This window comes from Bufo gargarizans, chromosome 3 (assembly GCF_014858855.1).
Source record: "Bufo gargarizans isolate SCDJY-AF-19 chromosome 3, ASM1485885v1, whole genome shotgun sequence".
NCBI lineage: Eukaryota > Metazoa > Chordata > Amphibia > Anura > Bufonidae > Bufo > Bufo gargarizans.
This window is the reverse complement of record NC_058082.1, coordinates 165,750,867-165,769,922: the sequence shown is the minus strand read 5'-3', so window position 1 is coordinate 165,769,922 and position 19,056 is coordinate 165,750,867. Positions and strand designations below refer to the sequence as shown.

The 19,056-nt window shown below is 42.7% G+C and overlaps 1 protein-coding gene across 3 annotated transcripts in view; it reads left to right on the top strand.

Annotated features, from left to right (window-relative positions):
• The window catches only part of RB1 (RB transcriptional corepressor 1), a 286,970-nt gene that overhangs the window by 104,966 nt on the left and 162,948 nt on the right, over window positions 1-19,056 (top strand). For all 3 annotated transcript variants that reach the window (XM_044288473.1, XM_044288474.1, XM_044288472.1), the window contains exons 14-15: window positions 10,115-10,171; window positions 10,907-10,938. In XM_044288473.1, coding sequence (XP_044144408.1) covers window positions 10,115-10,171; window positions 10,907-10,938 — 89 coding nt within the window. The remainder of the gene's footprint in view (window positions 1-10,114; window positions 10,172-10,906; window positions 10,939-19,056) is intronic.

The following is a 19,056-nucleotide window of genomic DNA, read 5'->3' as shown; positions in this document are numbered from 1 at the left end:
TCCGCCCCTCTCTTCTCATTGCTGCCTTTCCTCCATGGTGCCGCCCCTCCTCCGCCCCTCTCTTCTCATTGCCGCCCCTCTCTTCTCATTGCCGCCCCTCTCTTCTCATTGCCGCCCCTCTTCTCATTGCCGCCCCTCTTCTCATTGCCGCCCCTCCTCCGTGGTGCCGCCCCTCCTCCGCCCCTCTCTTCTCATTGCCGCCCCTCCTCCGCCCCTCTCTTCTCATTGGTGGCAGCGGCAGCAGCACAGGGGGGAGGGAGGACAGCTTCCTTCTCCCCGTGCTGCTGAGAGAACATGAGCGCGCCGATAGCAGCGCGCTCATGTTCAGAGATACTAGACTGCGCAGAAGCGCAGCCCATTATCGAAAAAACGGAAATCCCGGTATCGTATCGATACCGGGACAAAAGTATCGATTGGGTATCGAAATTTCGATACCCGCAACAACCCTAGAAAATGCTGCAATTTTCTCGCAATGCACAAGTGATGCGTGAAAATTACCGCTCATCTGCACAGCCCCATTGAAGTAAATGGTTCTTGATTCAGTGCGGGTGCAATGCGTTCACCTCACGCATTGCACCCGCACGGAATTCTCGCCCGTGTGAAAGGTGCCTTAGGTTAAGTGGGGGAGATTTGAGTGTTTGTTTATTTTTTCATTTTATTTTTTTTATTTTTTCAAATTTTTTTTAAGTCCCCCTAGGGCAATTGAACATGCGATTTGTTAAATTGCTTGTCCCATGCACTGCAATGAATTACCATTGCAGCCGTGTGGACATTTAATACATTCCTATAGTGTCCTGCCACAGAGGGCCATAGACTACCGCAGAAAACAAACTGTTTCCCTCATCTCAGTGTGGGGAAGCCTTTCGGGAGCGCAGCATTCCCAGAGAAAAGCCTCTCCAATGCCGTGGCCACAGTTGATCATGACATCTGATGAGTTAAAGGTCTGTGAGCGACATTAGCCCCAGATGTCTGATGTTTAAAACAGCAAAAACCGGGTGGCTATGGTGCCTGCTGCTCTCTGGACAGGGTGCATTTTTTAAAAACCTGACATTTGCTATACATTTATGGCGGATGTCAGGAAGGGGTTAACATATAGTTAAGTGGTGAAAGAATAAGTAAAACCTGTCATTTATACATTTCAACCTCTGCTTTTTCTGAATTCAGTTATACATGGGGCCATCTTCATCAGTGACTGATGGCATTCTCAGTGTAAAGGTGGATTGAGATGGGGAGATATTCTGGCAAATTATCAGGAATAAATGTTCCTGACAATTTGCCCATCTAAATGTGCCCCAATCACCAGATTCACAAGCGGAACGCTCATTCATTGGGTGAAACTGTTAGTGCACACAAGTAAATTATTTCTGAGAAGCATATCGTGCGGTCTAAACAGAACTCTGCTGCCCAGAAATAGTGCAGCTGTAGAAGGACGAGGGATCCGAATACTAATCCCTCAGCCTCATACTGTGGAGGTGATCGCTGCATGTAAATGCAGAACTTCACCCTCACTGAACGAGCAGCTTTTTTTCTCCTGAGAATCTGCTTCTCCTTTCCCCGCCTATATCAACCTTAAGGCTGGGTTCACACCTGAGCGTTTTACAGAGCGTTTTACAGAGCGTTCCTACGCGCTGTAAAACGCTCAACAGGCAAGAACCAATGATTCCCTATGGGAATGGTTCACACCTGAGCGTTTTACAGCGCGTACGATCGCGCTGTAAAATGCCCGACGCCCCAAGAAGTACATGAGCTTCTTTGGGGCGTCTTGTCGCATGTTCCCGTACATAGACTTCAGCGGGAACGCGCGACAATGGGCGTTCGCTTGTTCCGGAGCCGCGTATGTGAGACGCCCGGAGAATCGCGCATACAGAGCGCTCCATCGCGAACGCTCAGGTGTGAACCCAGCGTAAGGGCTCATTCACACGATTTTGTGGAACATAACATCCTTGATATGCCACACCTGTGAGGTGGGATGGATTATCTCGGCAAAGGAGAAGTGCTCACTAACACAGATTTAGACAGATTTGTGAACAATATTTGAGTAATGGGTCTTTTGTGTATGTAGAAAATGTTTCAGATCTTTGAGTTCAGCTCATGCAAAATGGGAGCAAAACCGAAAGTGTTGCGTTTATATTTTTGTTCAGTGTAATATTTATGTATTTTCATTTTCTTAATTCCCAAGGAACCCCTTTAAGTTCAGAAAGAGCACAAGTTTAAATGTATAAAAATTACAAGTTCTGTTGAATCTTTACCCATAAAACTCAATATCAATCTGCTCAGCTCCTCCTCCTCTATAATGTGCCGCCTGCAGACTGCACTACTTCCCCTGGTGACTGGTCCTCCTTAAAGGGAACCTGTCACCGGGATTTTGTGTATAGAGCTGAGGACATCGGTTGCTAAGATGGCTGCTAGCACATCCACAATATCCAGTCCCCATAGCTCTGTGTGCTTTTATTGTGTAAAAAAACAGATTTGATACATATGCAAATTAACCTGAGATGAGTCCTGTACGTGAGATGAGTCAGGGACAGGACTCATCTTGGGTTAATTTGCATATGTATCAAATTGTTTTTTTTACACAATAAAAGCACACAGAGCTATGGGGACTGGATATTGCGGATGTGCTAGCGGCCATCTAGCAACCCATGTCCTCAGCTCTATACACAAAATCCCGGTGACAGGTTCCCTTTAAGCACCTGAGGTTGCTCTTGCCTGTTAATGTAACCTCTCTCATTGAGCATCTGAAAAAATACACCCTTATCAGCTCAGGGTTGGATTGCTTCTGTAGTATATATACGAATAGTGATGTACAAAATATATAAAAAAAACTTTTTCTAAGACTCTATTTATTACAATTGTAACTTACTTCTTTCATGCCTGTGGGCTGAGAAATCAATTTTTGCTGAGATTGTCCTAGGGATAGTTCTGTTATGTTTAGGACTTTTTGTGACATTTTATCCTCTAGATATTATCTCTGAAAAGATAAAAACTAAAATGTTATTAAAGTTGTCAAATGTCTGAAGTGTCTGCATTTTGTACATGCAAGCACATATATGGCACTGTGCTTTCTGACCCTCAAAGATGTATAAGGGGGCCTATTTGTGTTCCCTCAAAGTGTCTGTTATTTTAATGGCAAAAATAAGGCTTCCAAAAGATGAATGTCCAGTACTTGGAGAACTAAAGCCATGACATCTTTATTCTAAATAGATTAAAATCACCCAGTGGCATATTGTAGGGAAGTGAAACAGTCATTGCATTTTGTTTGTCAGGCGATCTTTAATCCTTTGAGTGATGGACGTTCATCTTTTGGAAATATCTGGCTGCTGCAGCTTTGTCCATGCTCTCTTGTATGACCACCACTTGGCTGGCGTAAGTTCACTTTACAAGAATAGCGCTACCTGCTGCAATAACCCACAAAAGAGACTTAAAGATGATGTGGACAAAGCCTTCAAATTTAGTTTGGGCTCATGGGAAAAGTGCCTAGCTCTATATATATATATATATATATATATATATATACACACACACACACACACACACACACACACACACACACACACACACACACACACACACACACACACACACACACACACACACACACACACACACACACACACACACACACACACACACACACACTGATCCCTCAAGATACAATGACATCAGGATACAATATTTTCAACATAAAATGGTCTTTTCTGACCCATCGTAAGTTAAAACTAGACTCAACATATAATATCTCAGACCTGGATCCAGCCAATCAAGGCCACTTCTCTGGTAAAATAGTTGTATTAGTTGCTAGTTATCAGCTGTTCCTGACTGGTATATGTAAGGATCCGCCTTAGTTATCTGCTTATTTTTCCCCTTCACCTATGACAGCACCCCTGGAGAGACCGCATCCCCCTTCTCCTCAGGACAGGACACAGGAACAAGAACCGTCCACCCTCTCTACCTTCAGTTCTGTTTCCTGTCCTAGGGGTCAGGTAGTGATTGGAACAGCTTAAGAGGAGCTGCGGGAGCCCTGACTAGTTTATAGTATTGAAAGGGTTATCCTGGGTGGCGTAAGCCTCCTTTAGGAGCTGCTGGAAGAGACTGGACCTCTTTCTCTCTCCTACCCCACTCTGTCTCCTTCTCGGTCCAGGATGGTTTCGGCCTTCCATGGGCGTCTGCAGACCTCTGTGGCTGCCATGCTGGTGTGGAAGAATTCTAGTTGATACTGCTGTTTAAGGAAGGAGCAGGCTCAGCGCGCTGAAACCACCAATGATGCGCCGATACTACGGTGGGGTAAGAGGGGTTGTACCCTGATATTTCTGCTGCATGTTCCTCATGGGGGTAATTTTCTATGTTTAGGTATCTAAGGAGTCTTCTAGAAAGGTCTCCAGATCTAAGGCTACTTTCACACTTGTAGTAGGACGGATCTGACAGTCTATTCACCCTGTCGGATCCGTCCTTCCGCTGTATCGCCATGCCACCGGACCGCCTCTCCGTCCCCATTGACTATAATGGGGATGGGGGTGTCACTTCGGCGCAGTACGGCAGTGCACGGCGAAAGGCCGCCGGACTAAAAGTCCTGCATGTCCGACTTTTTAGTCCGGCGGCCTCTGACCGCGAACTGCCATACTGCGCCGGAGCGCCGCCCTGCCCCCATTATAGTCAACGGGGACAGAGCAGCGGTCCGGCGGCACGGCAAAACAGCGGAAGGACTGATCCGACAGGGTGAACAGACTGTCGGATCCGTCCTGCCGCAAGTGTGAAAGTAGCCTAAGGAAAAGGGTTGTGCTGTGTGTAAAAGGAAGCTACCCTCTGCTTGGGCTAAACACCTTTTGTCAAGCATGTGTAAGCAAGTTAATAGAGGAGGAGGCTCCGTCTCTTATGGGCAGCATGAAGCAGATGATCCGTGAGGTTAAATAATCGGTTAGCCGTCTGCTTAAAAACCACCCTAGTATCTCTGCAGCTGCATCTAATCCCTCCTCCAGTGACAGTGATGTACTTTCAGGATTGAAGGAAGAGGGAGAATGGCTATCAGGGATGGCCAACCTGAGGCTCTCCAGCTGTTTCAAAACTACAACTCCCAGCAAGCCCACGCTGCCTATAGTTATCAGCCTACAGCAGGACATGGTGGGAGTTGTAGTTTTACAGCAGCTGGAGAGCCACAGGTTGGCCATCCCTGATCTGAGTCCTCTGAAGAATCCGCAGGGAAGCCACTCTTTCATGCTGAGAACATTAACTCCCTAGTCAAAGCAGTAAGAGCTACCATGGGCTTAGATGACCAGAAGCCTCCGCAGTCAGTTCAGGACTCTGTTTGATGGTCTGGGCCCCAAGAGAAGGAAGGTCTTTCTTTGATGTGCATAAAAATGTTCAGGCAGTCATTGCTAAAGAGAAAAAACCTGATAGGAAGTTTTTTATTCCTTCCTCTGTAAAACATAAATAACCTTTTGATGAAGAAGTATCTGCCTCTTGGGATAGGGCCCCAAAACTTGATGCCCCAGTAGCTAAAATGGATAAAAAAAAAGCTGCTCTTCCTTTTGAGGATATGGCGGCCTTTATATTTGCTTTTGCCACCACTTCTGTTGCTAGATCCCTAAAGGTGTGGATGGGGCAGCTGGAGACTCACATAAAGGGGGGTACCCATAGGGAGTAGTTAATATCCTCTTTCCCTACTATATTTAATACTCTGGATTTCCTGGCCGATGCTTCCGCTGACTCATTAAGGTTATCTGCCAGAGCTTCCGCCTTATCGAACTCTGCTTCTAGAGATATTTGGTTAAAGTGTTGGAATGGGTATGCTATTTCTATAGTTAAGCTTTGCACCATTCTTTGTCAAGGTGAATACTTATTTGGGCCCATCATTGACTATTTACTAGAGAAGGCACCTGATAGAAAAAAAAAAGGACTTTCCCTCCACCAGTCAGCAGCTCCCTAGGAGATCCTTCCGTCCTAGGTTTCATAGAGAAGGTTTCAAGGGGAAAGAAAGGGCTAGAGTTAGACAGTTTGCGGGAGCAGCTAAGAAGTCTAAGGGGTTTTTCTGCGTCTTCTGTCTCTCTTTTCAGGTCAGTGACAGAGGATCTCCAACAGCCTATGGATAAATTCTGTTATAGCAGAGGGCTTAAGGTTAAAGTTTTAGAGGTTGCCTGTAGAAAAATTTGTGATAAATTATCGGTCAGACCCCCCCAGGACAGTCGGCCATCATCTCAGAAGTTTTTTCCCTATTAGAGAAAAAGGTGTTGGTGGAAGTTCCAAGGCAGGAGGTGACATGAGGTTTTTACTTGACCCTTTTTCTTGTCAGAAAACCGAAATGGTTCATTTCGAACAATAATAAATGTAAAATCTCTGAACAGTTATCTGGTGTACGAGAAATTTCTGATGGAATCCATCAGGTCTGAGTTTAAGAATCTTTTTCCAGACTGTTATATGTCCACGGTCGATCTGAGGGATGCATATCATCATGTCCCTATCCATCCCAGCCACCAGAAATTTTTGAGAGTAGCAGTTTAGCTAGAGAGTGAGATCCTACATGTTGAGTTTCAGGCCCTTCCCTTTGGACTATCTCAGGTTCCGAGGGTTTTCACAAAGATCATTGCAGAGATAATGGCTCATGTGAGGGAGAAGGACATAGTTATCATGCCCTATCTAGATTATTTTCTTCTTGCTGCCCGGTCAAGTCAGATCCTGATGGAACAAATTGCCTGCTTAAGGGAAGTTCTAGACAGACAAGGATGGGATATAAACCTGGAGAAGTCCAGTTTGTGTCCAAGTCAGAAGTGCAGCTTCTTATGGATGATCCTAGATTCCAGATCTCAGAGGTGCCTGTTGCCCCTATAGAAGGCTCTTTCTGATCAGGTCGAGGGTTCAGATCCTTCTCTCTCGTCAGTCAGGTACCAGATCTCCGGGTCTGATGTCCCTCAGTCACAAAATTTTCAATCTGGCAGAAGCTTCTCTCTTATCTCTTTCTGCAGTACATCTAAGAGGAGCAGACCATGTAAAAGCAGATTTCCTTAGCCGTCATCAATTTTGCCAGGGGGAATGGTCCCTAGACCAGGGGGTATTCAATCAGATTTACGCCTAATGGGGTGTCCCGGAGATAAATCTTTTTGCCACCAGGTCAAACAGAAAGGTAAAGGGTTTCTTTTCTTTTTCCCCGAAGGAGCATCCAAAGGCAGTGGACGCATTTGCTCAATCCTGGGAGAGGGGCCTTTTCTATGCCTTTCACCCTCTAAAGCTGTTACCTAGAGTCCTCAGGAATATCATCGATGAAAACACCACGGTCATAGTGATGGCTCCCTTTTGGCCAAGGAGGGTTTGGTTTTCTTGGCTCTGCAGGATGTTGATAGCCACCCCTTGGGTTCTTCCCGAATTCCTGGGACTTCTGGCTCAGGGTCCAATCTTTCACCCAGAAGTTAAAAAAAACTTAACCTGACTGCCTGGCTGTTGAAAGGGAAATTTTGAGGAAAAGAGGGCTCTCTGAGAATGTTAACACCACTCTGTTGGCGAGTCATAAGAAGTTCACTTCAGATATCTATTTGAGTTTGGAGGGCTTTTTACAGATTTGCCAATAGACCATTGGATATCCCAGACACTCCAGTTGTATTGGATTTTTTTTTACAAGAGGGATGGAGAAAAAAAGCTTAGACCTAGCACTTTAAAAGTGCGGATTTCAGCATTAAGTGCCTTATTTGAGTTATAAGTTAGCTGATCATCCTTGGGTTGAGAGGTTTGTGACTGCAGTATCTAAGTTATCCCCAGTCTGTAAAGATAGAGTTCCTCCCTGGAATTTACACTTAGGCTCAAAGGGATCTGAAGTGAGAGCTGAAAGCACTATCAGTATGATTTCCCTAAAGGTGCTCTCCCTTAAACTTGTATTTCTCTTAGCCATTATCTCCGCTAGGAAAGTTAGTGAGACTGCTGCATTTTCCATTGACCAGCCTTACTTGAGGATCTTGGAGGATCAGGTGGTGATTTCTCATGATCCTTCTTTTTTACCGAGGGTCTCTTCCCATTTCCACCATTCCCAGGAGATAGTTTTACCCTCCCTCGGTGCTTCTCCCAAAAATGAGGGAATCAGAATTTCATTGTTTACATGTTAGGAGGTGTATAATTCAATATCTACAGGTCACTCAACCTTGGATGTCCTCCTCCCATCTGTTGCTTTTATTCCAAGGTGCGAAGAAGGGCTCTGCTGCTTCTTCTCAGACCATTGCTAGGTGGATTAAACAGGCTATTTACTTAGCATACTCTTCCAAGGGGGTTCTTCCACCCTCTGGGTTCAGGGCTCACTCTACTAGATCAGTCTCCACTTTTTGGGCAGAGAGGGCCTCTGCTTCTATAGAGCAAATTTGTAGGCCTGCGACCTGGAGTTCCCCACATACATTTTTCAGACACTATATAGACTTCAGCCACCTTCTAATGAGGGCCTTGCTTTTGGCTGTAAGGTACTCCAAGCTGTTGTCCCGCCTTAGATTATTCTCGCCTAATCTCCAGGGGTGCAGTCATAGGCGAATATATATATATATATATATATATATATATATATATATATATATATATATATATATTTTCTCTAATCTTGGATGACATTTTGGGGCTTTGGAACTGATTACTCAACTTAAAATGGTTTCAACATACAATTATCGTCCTGCAACCAATTAATATTGTAACTTGAGGGACCACTGTATATGCAAAGAAAGGCCCATTGCAGGGGTATATATTATATTTATTGCTCTAAATTACATCCATAGGATAAAAAGTGTGTGCACAAGTCCAGATGTGAGGCCGGTTTCGCATAAGTGTATTCAGTCCAAGAAATACTGTGTGGGAGCAGTATTTTGCGGACTGAACACTGCTCCTCTGAGGTTAACTTGCATCCTTTTAATGATCTATGATGTGTTCCTTTCTGACTACTGATCTACTGTACTATACTCACATAATGCTGTGACTATAATTCAGTAGACCCGAGGTGAGACAGGATTTCACAGCATAATAAATCATAATGGTACTGTGAGTTCACTTCGTAGCAGCAGTGTTCAGTCCAGGAAATACATCCCCCCACATGGAGCTTTTTTCCCAGACTGAATATGGTCATGTGAAACTGGTCTTAAGATGATGTTGGTGCAAGTTGTTCAGGTCTTCAAATGTAAATTAGACCATTACATATGATCTTGACTCTAGCAATGGGCTTTGGGATACTTGGGCTACTTTCACACTAGCGTTTTTTGCGGATGCGTTATGGATCTGCAAAAACGCTTCTGTTACAATAATACAACTGCATGCATCCGGCATGAACACATCCGTCTTGAACACCATTGAAAGTCAATGGGGGGACAGATCTGTTTTCTATTGTGTCAGAGAAAACTGATCCGTCCCCATTGACTTGCATTGTCTGCCAGTGCGGATCCGTTTGGCTCCGCTTCGTCAGGTGGACAGCAAAACGCTGCAGGCATCGTTTTGGTGTCCTCCTCCAGGGCAGAATGAAGACTGATCGGAGGCAAACTGATGAATTCTGAGTGGATCCTTTTCCATTCAGAATGCATTAGGGCAAAACTAATGCGTTTTGGACCGCTTGTGAGAGCTCTGAACTGATTTCACAAACGGAAAGCCAAAACGCTAGTGTGAAAGTAGTCTAAATTGGATAACATTTTGACCTACCAGGACCTGCCGTCTGCCGCAAAGTGGCAGTGCTGGATCACATTAAATCTGACATTGGATCATTTTTGTCCCATTTACTATATCTGTGTTTTCTGTTAATTTCAGTGTCTGCATTTGTCAATATTGATCAGTTAAAATATTTTATTTTTATGGTAAAGGAAAGAAAAATAAATGCACAGGACACTTCTATGTCACAATTCATGGGTGATAGGAAAAAAAAATGCTTTTGTACAATTTTTATAAATAAAAAAAAAGCTGAATTAAGCGTGAATGACGCTATATCCAAATTGCATTTTTACAGGTTTATTCAGATATTCATCGGTTTGTTCCTGGCACAATTATTGGGTAGCAGTCATTTTACTACTGTTTATTCATCCTGTTCTGTGAGATTGTCAGATCACAAACATTTATGCTAATGTTCTACTTAATTTTTATTTTATTTTTTTAAAGTTATATACTCTTTTTGTAACAGCGATACAAGCTTGGGGTGCGTTTGCATTACCGGATCATGGAATCTATGTTGAAATCGGTAAGTGTTAAAAACGTTTATCCATTAAAGTGGTTTTCCCAAGATGTATATTTATTTGCCATGCACAGGATGAGTACAACACTCAACAGTCTCTGGCAGTCCCATAGAGAATGTGAATTGGGTGGTAGCGAGCATGCTTGACTTCTTCTCTCCATTTGTGATCAGAGAGGGTCCTAGCAGTCAGACTTCCAGTGATCTGTACTTATCCTGTGGTGCTTTTTTTGCCCTGGATGCTTCTTAAAGACTGATTATAAAGAATGTCGCCTGATTTAGAGAGTGACCCTTTGTTTTATCCTGTTGGTGGTGAGAAGGTTTGACTACCGTGTACCCATACACATGTACACCAGCGAGTGTGCCGCCTAATCCCTTCTGTGGGACAATAATCTTGCTTCCTGTAGTCTACAAATGCCACCCTGGTTACTGGAGGTTGTGTACTTTGACATATCTGTCAGATAACAGTAAACTCCTTCAAAGAATGGAACATGTATGTTTGCATATGATTATTTTTTTTAATTAAGGTCACACGTGCTGTATAATGAATGATCTCACAAAGGAAATTCTTTCAAACAAATGATAGTCGACCTTACCGATGGTCAGAGCTTGTTTCCTGTTTTCTGCTTAATACTTCTGCAAGTTATGCTTTGTACAGTTTCCTATTTTTTTTTTCAATGATCAGAGATTGGCATTTTTGTTTAAAGTTCAAGCTGTTCTCCATATTGTGTCTTTGCTTTTCAGGAACAAGAGCGCTTGTCGGTGCAGAACTTCAGGTTTGTTCTTCAGAGACCCCATTCAAAGTATTTTTAGGTTGCAAGGAAATTGTAGAATTGTCTGTTCAAAATCTTAAGGGGACGTTCAATCATGTTAATAAAGAGCCGTCTGCTTCCTGCCCTCCGTTCTGTCAGCGCTGCTTTCCCTGCTGTTTTCCTGTTGTTGTGTTACAGTACCGTACAAAGTAGTAAAAGGACTGCACTAGGGACATTAATGTTTTGCTTGCCCAGAAATACAGCGGAGGATTAACAATAGCCCTTATGTAGCTGGATTTTACAGCTAGGTCTCCGGGTGGAATTCTGCACTGTTTTGGGTGTGACACGAGTTTTCCATTAGTTAATCTGCTTTTGTGTTTCTGAACGGTGTCAAACCTCAGAAATTGTAATTAGTCAAACAAATATGGCCTCCAGCATTTATATAAAATAGTATGTGCATTCATTCCAAATAAATTGTAGTACTGTAGTAGTGAAATTGTGCACATTAAAGTGTAACTGTACTTTTGGTATGTCATAATGATAGCAAAGGTTCTGAGCGCTGAGACCCTCACTAATGGCAAAAACAAGGAGTAGGAAGCGCTAACATGGACTGGGGACGAGCTAGGGAGGAAAAGAGGATGCTCTGTGTGAGAACCTTTTGTCCTCAGCCTTCTGACCCTCACTGATCATAACCTATTGCGATGTTACTATGACATATCAAAAGTTTTTTTTTTTTAAGTACAGTTACGCTTAACGTCATAAGGGGTCATGTTTTGGTTGCCTGAGTAGAAAATAATTCTATTGGCCCATAAACCACATTTTACCAGCAGTGTACTCGGTCCCATAGACTGTTAATAGAGCGCTGGTAATGCTCCATTCAAACACATTCCAAGACACATATTCTCATGATAATGGATGTCTGTGCTCGCACATCCATTGATTATTTTTCAACTATGTGCACTATAAGGCTAGGGCTACACAACGACATGTGTTGCTTGACACATAGGGCACAACTGCACTGCAACATGTCACGCGACATTGATTTCACACCAATGTTGCGTGACAATTTTTATAATGATAGTCTATGGTGTCGCACTGCAACATGAGACCTGCTACGACTGCGACGTGACGGTCGCAAGAAAAATCCATCTTAGATGGATTTTTTGGCTACTGTTGTGTCGCCGTCGCAGCATGTGGCAGTGCAACACCATAGACCATCATTGTAAAAATTGTCTTGCAACATTGGTGCAACAAAATGTTGCGCATCACATGACGTCGTGTAGCCCTAGGCTAAATCTTGTGTGTGGGGGCCAACTCCTTTAATAAAAAAGCTTAATAAAGTGGAGAGGACTTAAACAAGTTCAATTCATCAAATTCCTGTGCTCATTAAATGGATTTATAGCCAATATAATCTACTTGTTGCACTAGTAGAAAGCTGGTCTCCACTGCACAAACTGCTGGTACTATAGTTAGGGCTTTAACTTAAAGGGGTTATCTTATGATTTAATGTAAAAGATGAAAATCGGACATCTTGTAGTACTTGACGATCTCTAATAACACCAGAACCAGCCCTGTACTGTACATAGATATCCCTGTTCATTGCTCCAATAACTCCACTAGATTTATTTCAAGCTGAGAGCTCAGTGTGTCCTTTCGTTGGTTGATTACATGCAGTTAAATAATGTATTCAGATTCAGGTGCTAGTTAGGAAACTGTAGAATATTATTTGTGGTACAACCTGTTTAGGTTATATCTGTTTAAAAATGATACATTTGCATGCGTTTATATTTTTTTTTTTTAATGCCAGCAGATATAAATTATACTACCCCTAGATTAGATTATAAAGACAGCTATAGGTATTGTTAGTAACACAGTTTATAAGGCCGGAAAAAGACATCCATCTATCCAGTTCAGACTACTATCCTGTAAAGTTTCCATAGGATTTTTTTTATGGGAAGCAAATTCTTCCGGACTCCAATCAGGCAATCGGAATAACTCCCTGGATCAACCACCCATAGAGCATGCAGCGATTTTCACGCAACGCACAAGTTATGTGTGAAAATCACTGCTCATGTGCACAGCCCCATAGAAATTAATTTGGTCTGGATTCAGTGCGGGTGCGTTTCCATGCGTTCACCTCAAGCATTGTATCCGCATGGAAATCTCGCATGTGTGAAAGAGGCCTTAAGGGGGAAAAAATTCCTTCCCGACTCCAATCAGGCAATTAGAATAACTCCCTGGATCAAAGATCCCTCTCTAGTAGCTATAGCCTGTAATATTATTACACTCCAGAAATACATCCAGGCTCCTCTTGAACTCTTTTAGTGAACTCACCATCACCACCTCCTCAGGCAGAGAGTTCCATAGTCTCACTGCTCTTACTGTAAAGAATCCTCTTCTATGTTTGTGTACAAACCTTCTTTCCTCCAGACACAGAGGATGTCCCCTTGTCACAGTCCTGGGGGATAAATAGATGATGGGAGAGATCTCTGTACTGACCCCTGATATATTTATACATAGTTATTAGATTTCCCCCCCCCCCCCTAGTTAATTTTGATAATCTTTCAGGGTACTGTAGTCCACCCATTCCAGTTATTACTTTAGTTGCCCTCCTCTGAACCCTCTCCAGCTCTGCTATGTCTGCCTTGTTCACAGGAGACCAGAATTGTACACAGTACTCCATGTGTGGTCTGATGCAGCCCATTATCTTATTGGCCTTGGCAGCAGCTGCCTGACACTGGTTTCTACAGCTTAGTTCGCTGTCGCCTAAAATTCCTAAATCCTTTTTCCATGTCACTGTTGCCCAGTGTTTTACCAACTGGTGACTTGCATTATTCCTTCCCATGTATATAACCTTACATTTATCAGGGTTAAACCTTATCTGCCCAAGCCTCCAATCTATCCAGATCCATCTGCAGCAGTATACTGTCCTCTTCCGTGTCAATTACACAGGTTAGTGTCATCTGCAAAAAAACGTATTTTATTTTGTCACCTGTCTAAAAGATTAGTAATGAACATATTGAAGAGAATAGGGTCTAATAATAACCCACGTGATAGCCCACTAGTGACAGTGACCCGGTCTGAGTGTGTACTGTTAAAGGGGTTGCTAATTTCCTATATTAATGACCTATCATCTGGATAGGTCATCAATATCAGATCAACAGGGATTATCCAGTTTCCGTCAATGGGAAGGAGCAGACGGAGTGTTATAAAGTTAGTTTCATTGAGATACTGCAGGATGGCATCTCAATCTCCAGGATAAACTTACCGGCCTATAGTTTTTGTCCCCCTTTTTTTTTTTTTTATTATTGGCACCACGTTTGCTAAGCACCAATCCTGTGGAACCCCTGTCAGTATTTATCAGAAATAAGGGTATGTCTACGACATTACTTCTCTTAGGATATGGGGGTGTATGCCATCTTGACCCAGTGATTTTCTATTTTAATATTTTTAGACATCCGACACCGCTGCACTTCTTACTGGGTCAGACAGGCCACATTTTATGGGGAATTTACTTTGACACTTCCAGTAATCTTTGAATTCGATCTGTGATATATCGAACTCCAGGAAGACAAGACACCATTTGACGATCCCGGTCTTTGAGACAGATCGCCTTATCTCTACCCCTAATAATTGAGTCTCCCACAACCAGCACCTTTCTGGCCTGCCCTGCTCTCCTGGTCCCCTGCTTAGTGGAGCTGACATTCCTCTGACTGGCAGAGGAAGTGTCCGACTGCAGCAGTGCTCTCCCTGAACTGACATCCCCTCATCTGCCAACTTGGCACACTTGTTGGGGTGTGTCAGATCAGGGCTAGCCTCCCTGACGCTCTTCCTTATACCCTGCTTTCTGTTATCCAGCTAGCTACCTCACTTTCCTGTACCTCCATACTGCCACCCACCCTCAAATCCACCTTTTTTGAGTGTCTGCTTAGTGAGCGGCAAACCCCTTTCCATATTGTCAAGGTATCTTAGTGTTGCAACTATCTCATTTAGGCCTCATGCACACAACCGTATCAATGTGTGTCGATTCTGAAATGTATTGGCTCTGATGAGCTGAAGTTATTACTTCATGAAGTTTGCGAGACTTCGTGTAATAACTTCGGGAATTAAATTTTACTAAAAAAAAAAACTAAAAACTTGATACAGAAGAGTTCTGAATCAAGGTTTTATACAGTAAAAATCAATTCTGGATGTTATTACACGAAGTCTCGCGAGACTCCGAGAAGTAATAACTTCAGCTCATCAGAACCAATACATTCTAGTATTAAAGCAAAGTTTTATGCGAATCGACTTGAATGAAGCATCCGAAGTAGATTCACTCATCCCTACTTAAGATACTTCTGCTAGTGCTGCAAGTGGTTTTACAGAAAAAATAAATAAAACGATTGGATGTGGATTTCAGTTTTGGTGCACGGACTGATAGAGGGTGCACCTCATCATAAAGTAGGCGCATCCTCCTGCTGCTCAGGGGCTATCATGGATTGGTGTAAAACAACAGTCTATGATAAATCCATACTTTAGACATTATTTGTCTGTCACAGAAAGCACAGTAATTTTTTTTTATTGTGCAAATATAATAAAACTGTATCTAATTGGTCACCAACTTAATTTTTTTAGACACGGTTTCAAAATCTACAATTAAAAAGTGACATTTTTGGGAGGGTTTCCCCAATTTTAATGTGACTATAAGCAGCTTAAAACATAGGCTACTTTCACACTGGCGTTTTGGTTTCCGTTTGTGAGATCAGTTTTAGGGCTCTCACAGGCAGTCCAAAACGGATCAGTTTTGCCCTAATGCATTTTGAATGGATAAGGATCTGTTCAGAATGCATCAGTTTGCCTCCGTTCCGCCTCCATTCCACTCTGATGATGCGGAGGCAAACGGATCCGTCCTGAGAAACAATTTAAGTCAATAGGGACAAATCCGTTTTCAATGACGCAATATGGCACAATAGAAAACGGATCCGTCCCCCATTGACTTTCAATAGTGTTCAAGATGGATCCGTTTGGGCTATGTTACAGATAATACAACTGGATCCGTTCTGAACATATGCATGTGGTTGTATTATCTGAACTGAAGCGTTTGGTGCAGATACATGATGGATCCGCACCAAACGCGAGTGTGAAAGTAGCCATAGTTCTTTGTATTGAGGGAGCCTGTTGATATTTCATGCTGCCTGTGGTTATGGCAGCATGAAATGAAATATTTTTTTTTGTCCACTGTATTCACTGAGGAAAATAAACTGTCAGATTAAAAGTGCCCTGTCTGACTCAGGAAGAAGTACAACAGTGACTTAAAAAGATTAAAATAGACAAATCGCCAGGACCAGATGGCATACACCCCCGTATCCTAAAATAATTAAGTAATGTCATAGTCAGACCCTTGTTTCTGATATTTACAGACTCTATACTGAGAGGGAGTGTTCCGCACGATTGGCACATAGCAAAGTGGTGCCAATATTCAAAAAGGGTGCAAAACCAGACCCCGGAAACTATAGGCCGGTAAGTTAGTATATAAAATGAGAGTGCTCGGACTGGGAGAAAACTTCTGTATGTGGGCAAGTAACTGCCTCAATAATAAATAACAGATGGTGGTTATTAATGGTACACATTCAGATTTGGTCACGGTCACTAGCGGAGTACCTCTGGGGTCAGTATTGGGCCCTATCTTCAATATATTTATTAATGATCTTGTAGAAGGCTTGCACAGTAAAATATCAATTTTTGCAGATGACACTAAAAGTAATTAACACTGAAGAGGACAATATACAGCTACAGATGGATCTGGATAGATTAGAGGCTTGGGCAGAGAAGTGGCAGATGAGGTTTAAACACTGACAAATGTAAGGTTATGCACATGGGAAGGAATAATTCAAATCACCCATACATACTAAATGGTAAAACACTGGGTAATAATCCTGTAGACGTACTACTCAAAAAAAGTATTTTACTGCCTATCTAAAGTACGTAAAAAACTCTTTATTCGATAATATTAAAATTAAATCTCCACACGAATAGGCTTGATGGGGTGAATTGGAGTATATCAAACTCTATTATGTTGATTCCTAATAACACCCTACCATTAGAACTCCTTTATGTTTAGGAGTATATAAATAATGGTGCAAATCCTCTAATGATCCTAAAAGGATATTCCTCACACTGCACATTACGGGGCTGTAAACTCTTAAATCAGTGCTGTATAGGGTCCCATAAATCGAACGTGAGATCACTAGTGAGTTCACAATCATAGAAACTCTTTTTTATGTTTAGGAGTATATGATCTGGTGGACCGTTACTATATAGCAGTGATGGCTAACCTTGGCACTCCAGCTGTGGTAAAACTACAACTCCCAAGATGCCCCCCTTGCTTGGCTGCTCTCAGAACTGTATATAAATAAATGGAGCATGCTGGGAGTCGTACTTTCACCACAGCTGGAGTGCCAAGGTTAGCCATCACTGCTATATATGATCCTATATAGCAGTGATGGCGAACCTATGGCACGGGTGCCAGAGGCGGCACTCAGAGCCCTCTCTGTGGGCACCCGCGCCTTGGAAAAAGTCTATGGCGTACCAATATGCTTTAGACTTTTCCTGCCATTCATCAGCGCAGGACGCACTATGAAGAGCACAGGCAATGCATTGTATGTAGGCTATTAAGCTATTATAGCTAAATGATAAAGTACATGGAAGATATACTATATTGGTATTCAGGTTAAATTGCCGTGTTGGCACTTTGCACTAAATAAGTGGGTATTTGGTTGCAGTTTGGGCACTCGTCTCTAAAAGGTTCACCATCACTGCTATATAGTAACGCACCCGCTTTCTCTCCGGCCCTCACACGCGACGCCCATGTGAAAGAGGCCTAAGTGGGGAAAATTGGCTTGTACCTTTTTTTTTTTTTTTGCCTTCCTCTGGATAATCTTGCAGGATAACAGGCGGAACTGTATGGACAAATGTCTTTTTTCGGCCTTATATACTATGTTACTATGTATTAATCTAGCAACAGCATTAATCTAGGGCGTGTTGTGTTCTGCCTGGTACAGGAAGTTCTAAAGCTGGACAGATCTTTTACTTTTGGTGTTCTTTAAATCCCTGTGTGCACACCTATTCTTAAAAGGGTCTCAAATTGCCTAAAATAACAGATCCTCTTTCCAACAACATTCTTTGTGGTGCAGGTCCTCCTGTCGCTGCTTGTTTACATACTGTTGGTATGCAGTATGTGACTGCTGCAGCCAATCAATGTCCTCCAGTGGTCTACATCTGAAAACAGAGGACACCCTATACAAACATGTCACCACTGCTACTTGTAAACGAACCGTGGCAGCAAGACCAGACCAGCACTGCAAAGAAAGAGATGCTGGAGAAAGAGGGAGTTTAAAAAGGGTTGTGCAGCTCTACAGTATTGATGACCTATACTAAAAGCGAAGTCCAGGGAAAATTCTCAGAATATTTTCCCTGAATGGTGATAAAAAAATTAAAAATATCATACTTACCTCATCTATTTGATCTTCACAACGTGTTAGCCACCACCATCTTGAATGAAAATCTTGCACAAAATCCTGTGAGTGGTGACATATGACCACACCGGCCGTCGTGATGACGTCATCACGGGCTGCGCTAGATCTTCAATCAAGATGGCCGTGGAGATCAATTGGATGAGGTAAGTATGATTTTAATTATTTATTTTATTTTACACTCTGTTATTACTGTCAGATGCCGCTATGAGCTATGAACGTGGGATCTGAGGGGTACAATGACGGGGAGTGGCGCAATCGCTGCTCCCTGTCATTGCACCCACTACTTACAAAGAAATGCGCTTCGTGACAAAGTAGTTAGTCGCAAAGCACATTTTTTTAATTTATTTTTTAAACTCTGTGAAGCAGCCGAATCAAATTTTTCAGTACTTGGCTCATCACTAATCACGAATACTAGATCGTCCGGGGTCCAATTCTGACACTTTAAGCCAATCAGCTATTTAGGATTAGCAGTTGTAGTTGTACTGCGCTGCCTCAACAAGCAAGATGATGCTCATGTAATTTTTAAGGAGAAGCAGCGCCATTACTAACAATCTGATGTTGATGACCTATTTTGAGGAAAGGTCATCAGTCGTGTAGCCTGCGCATATTTTGAAATGATTTGGGT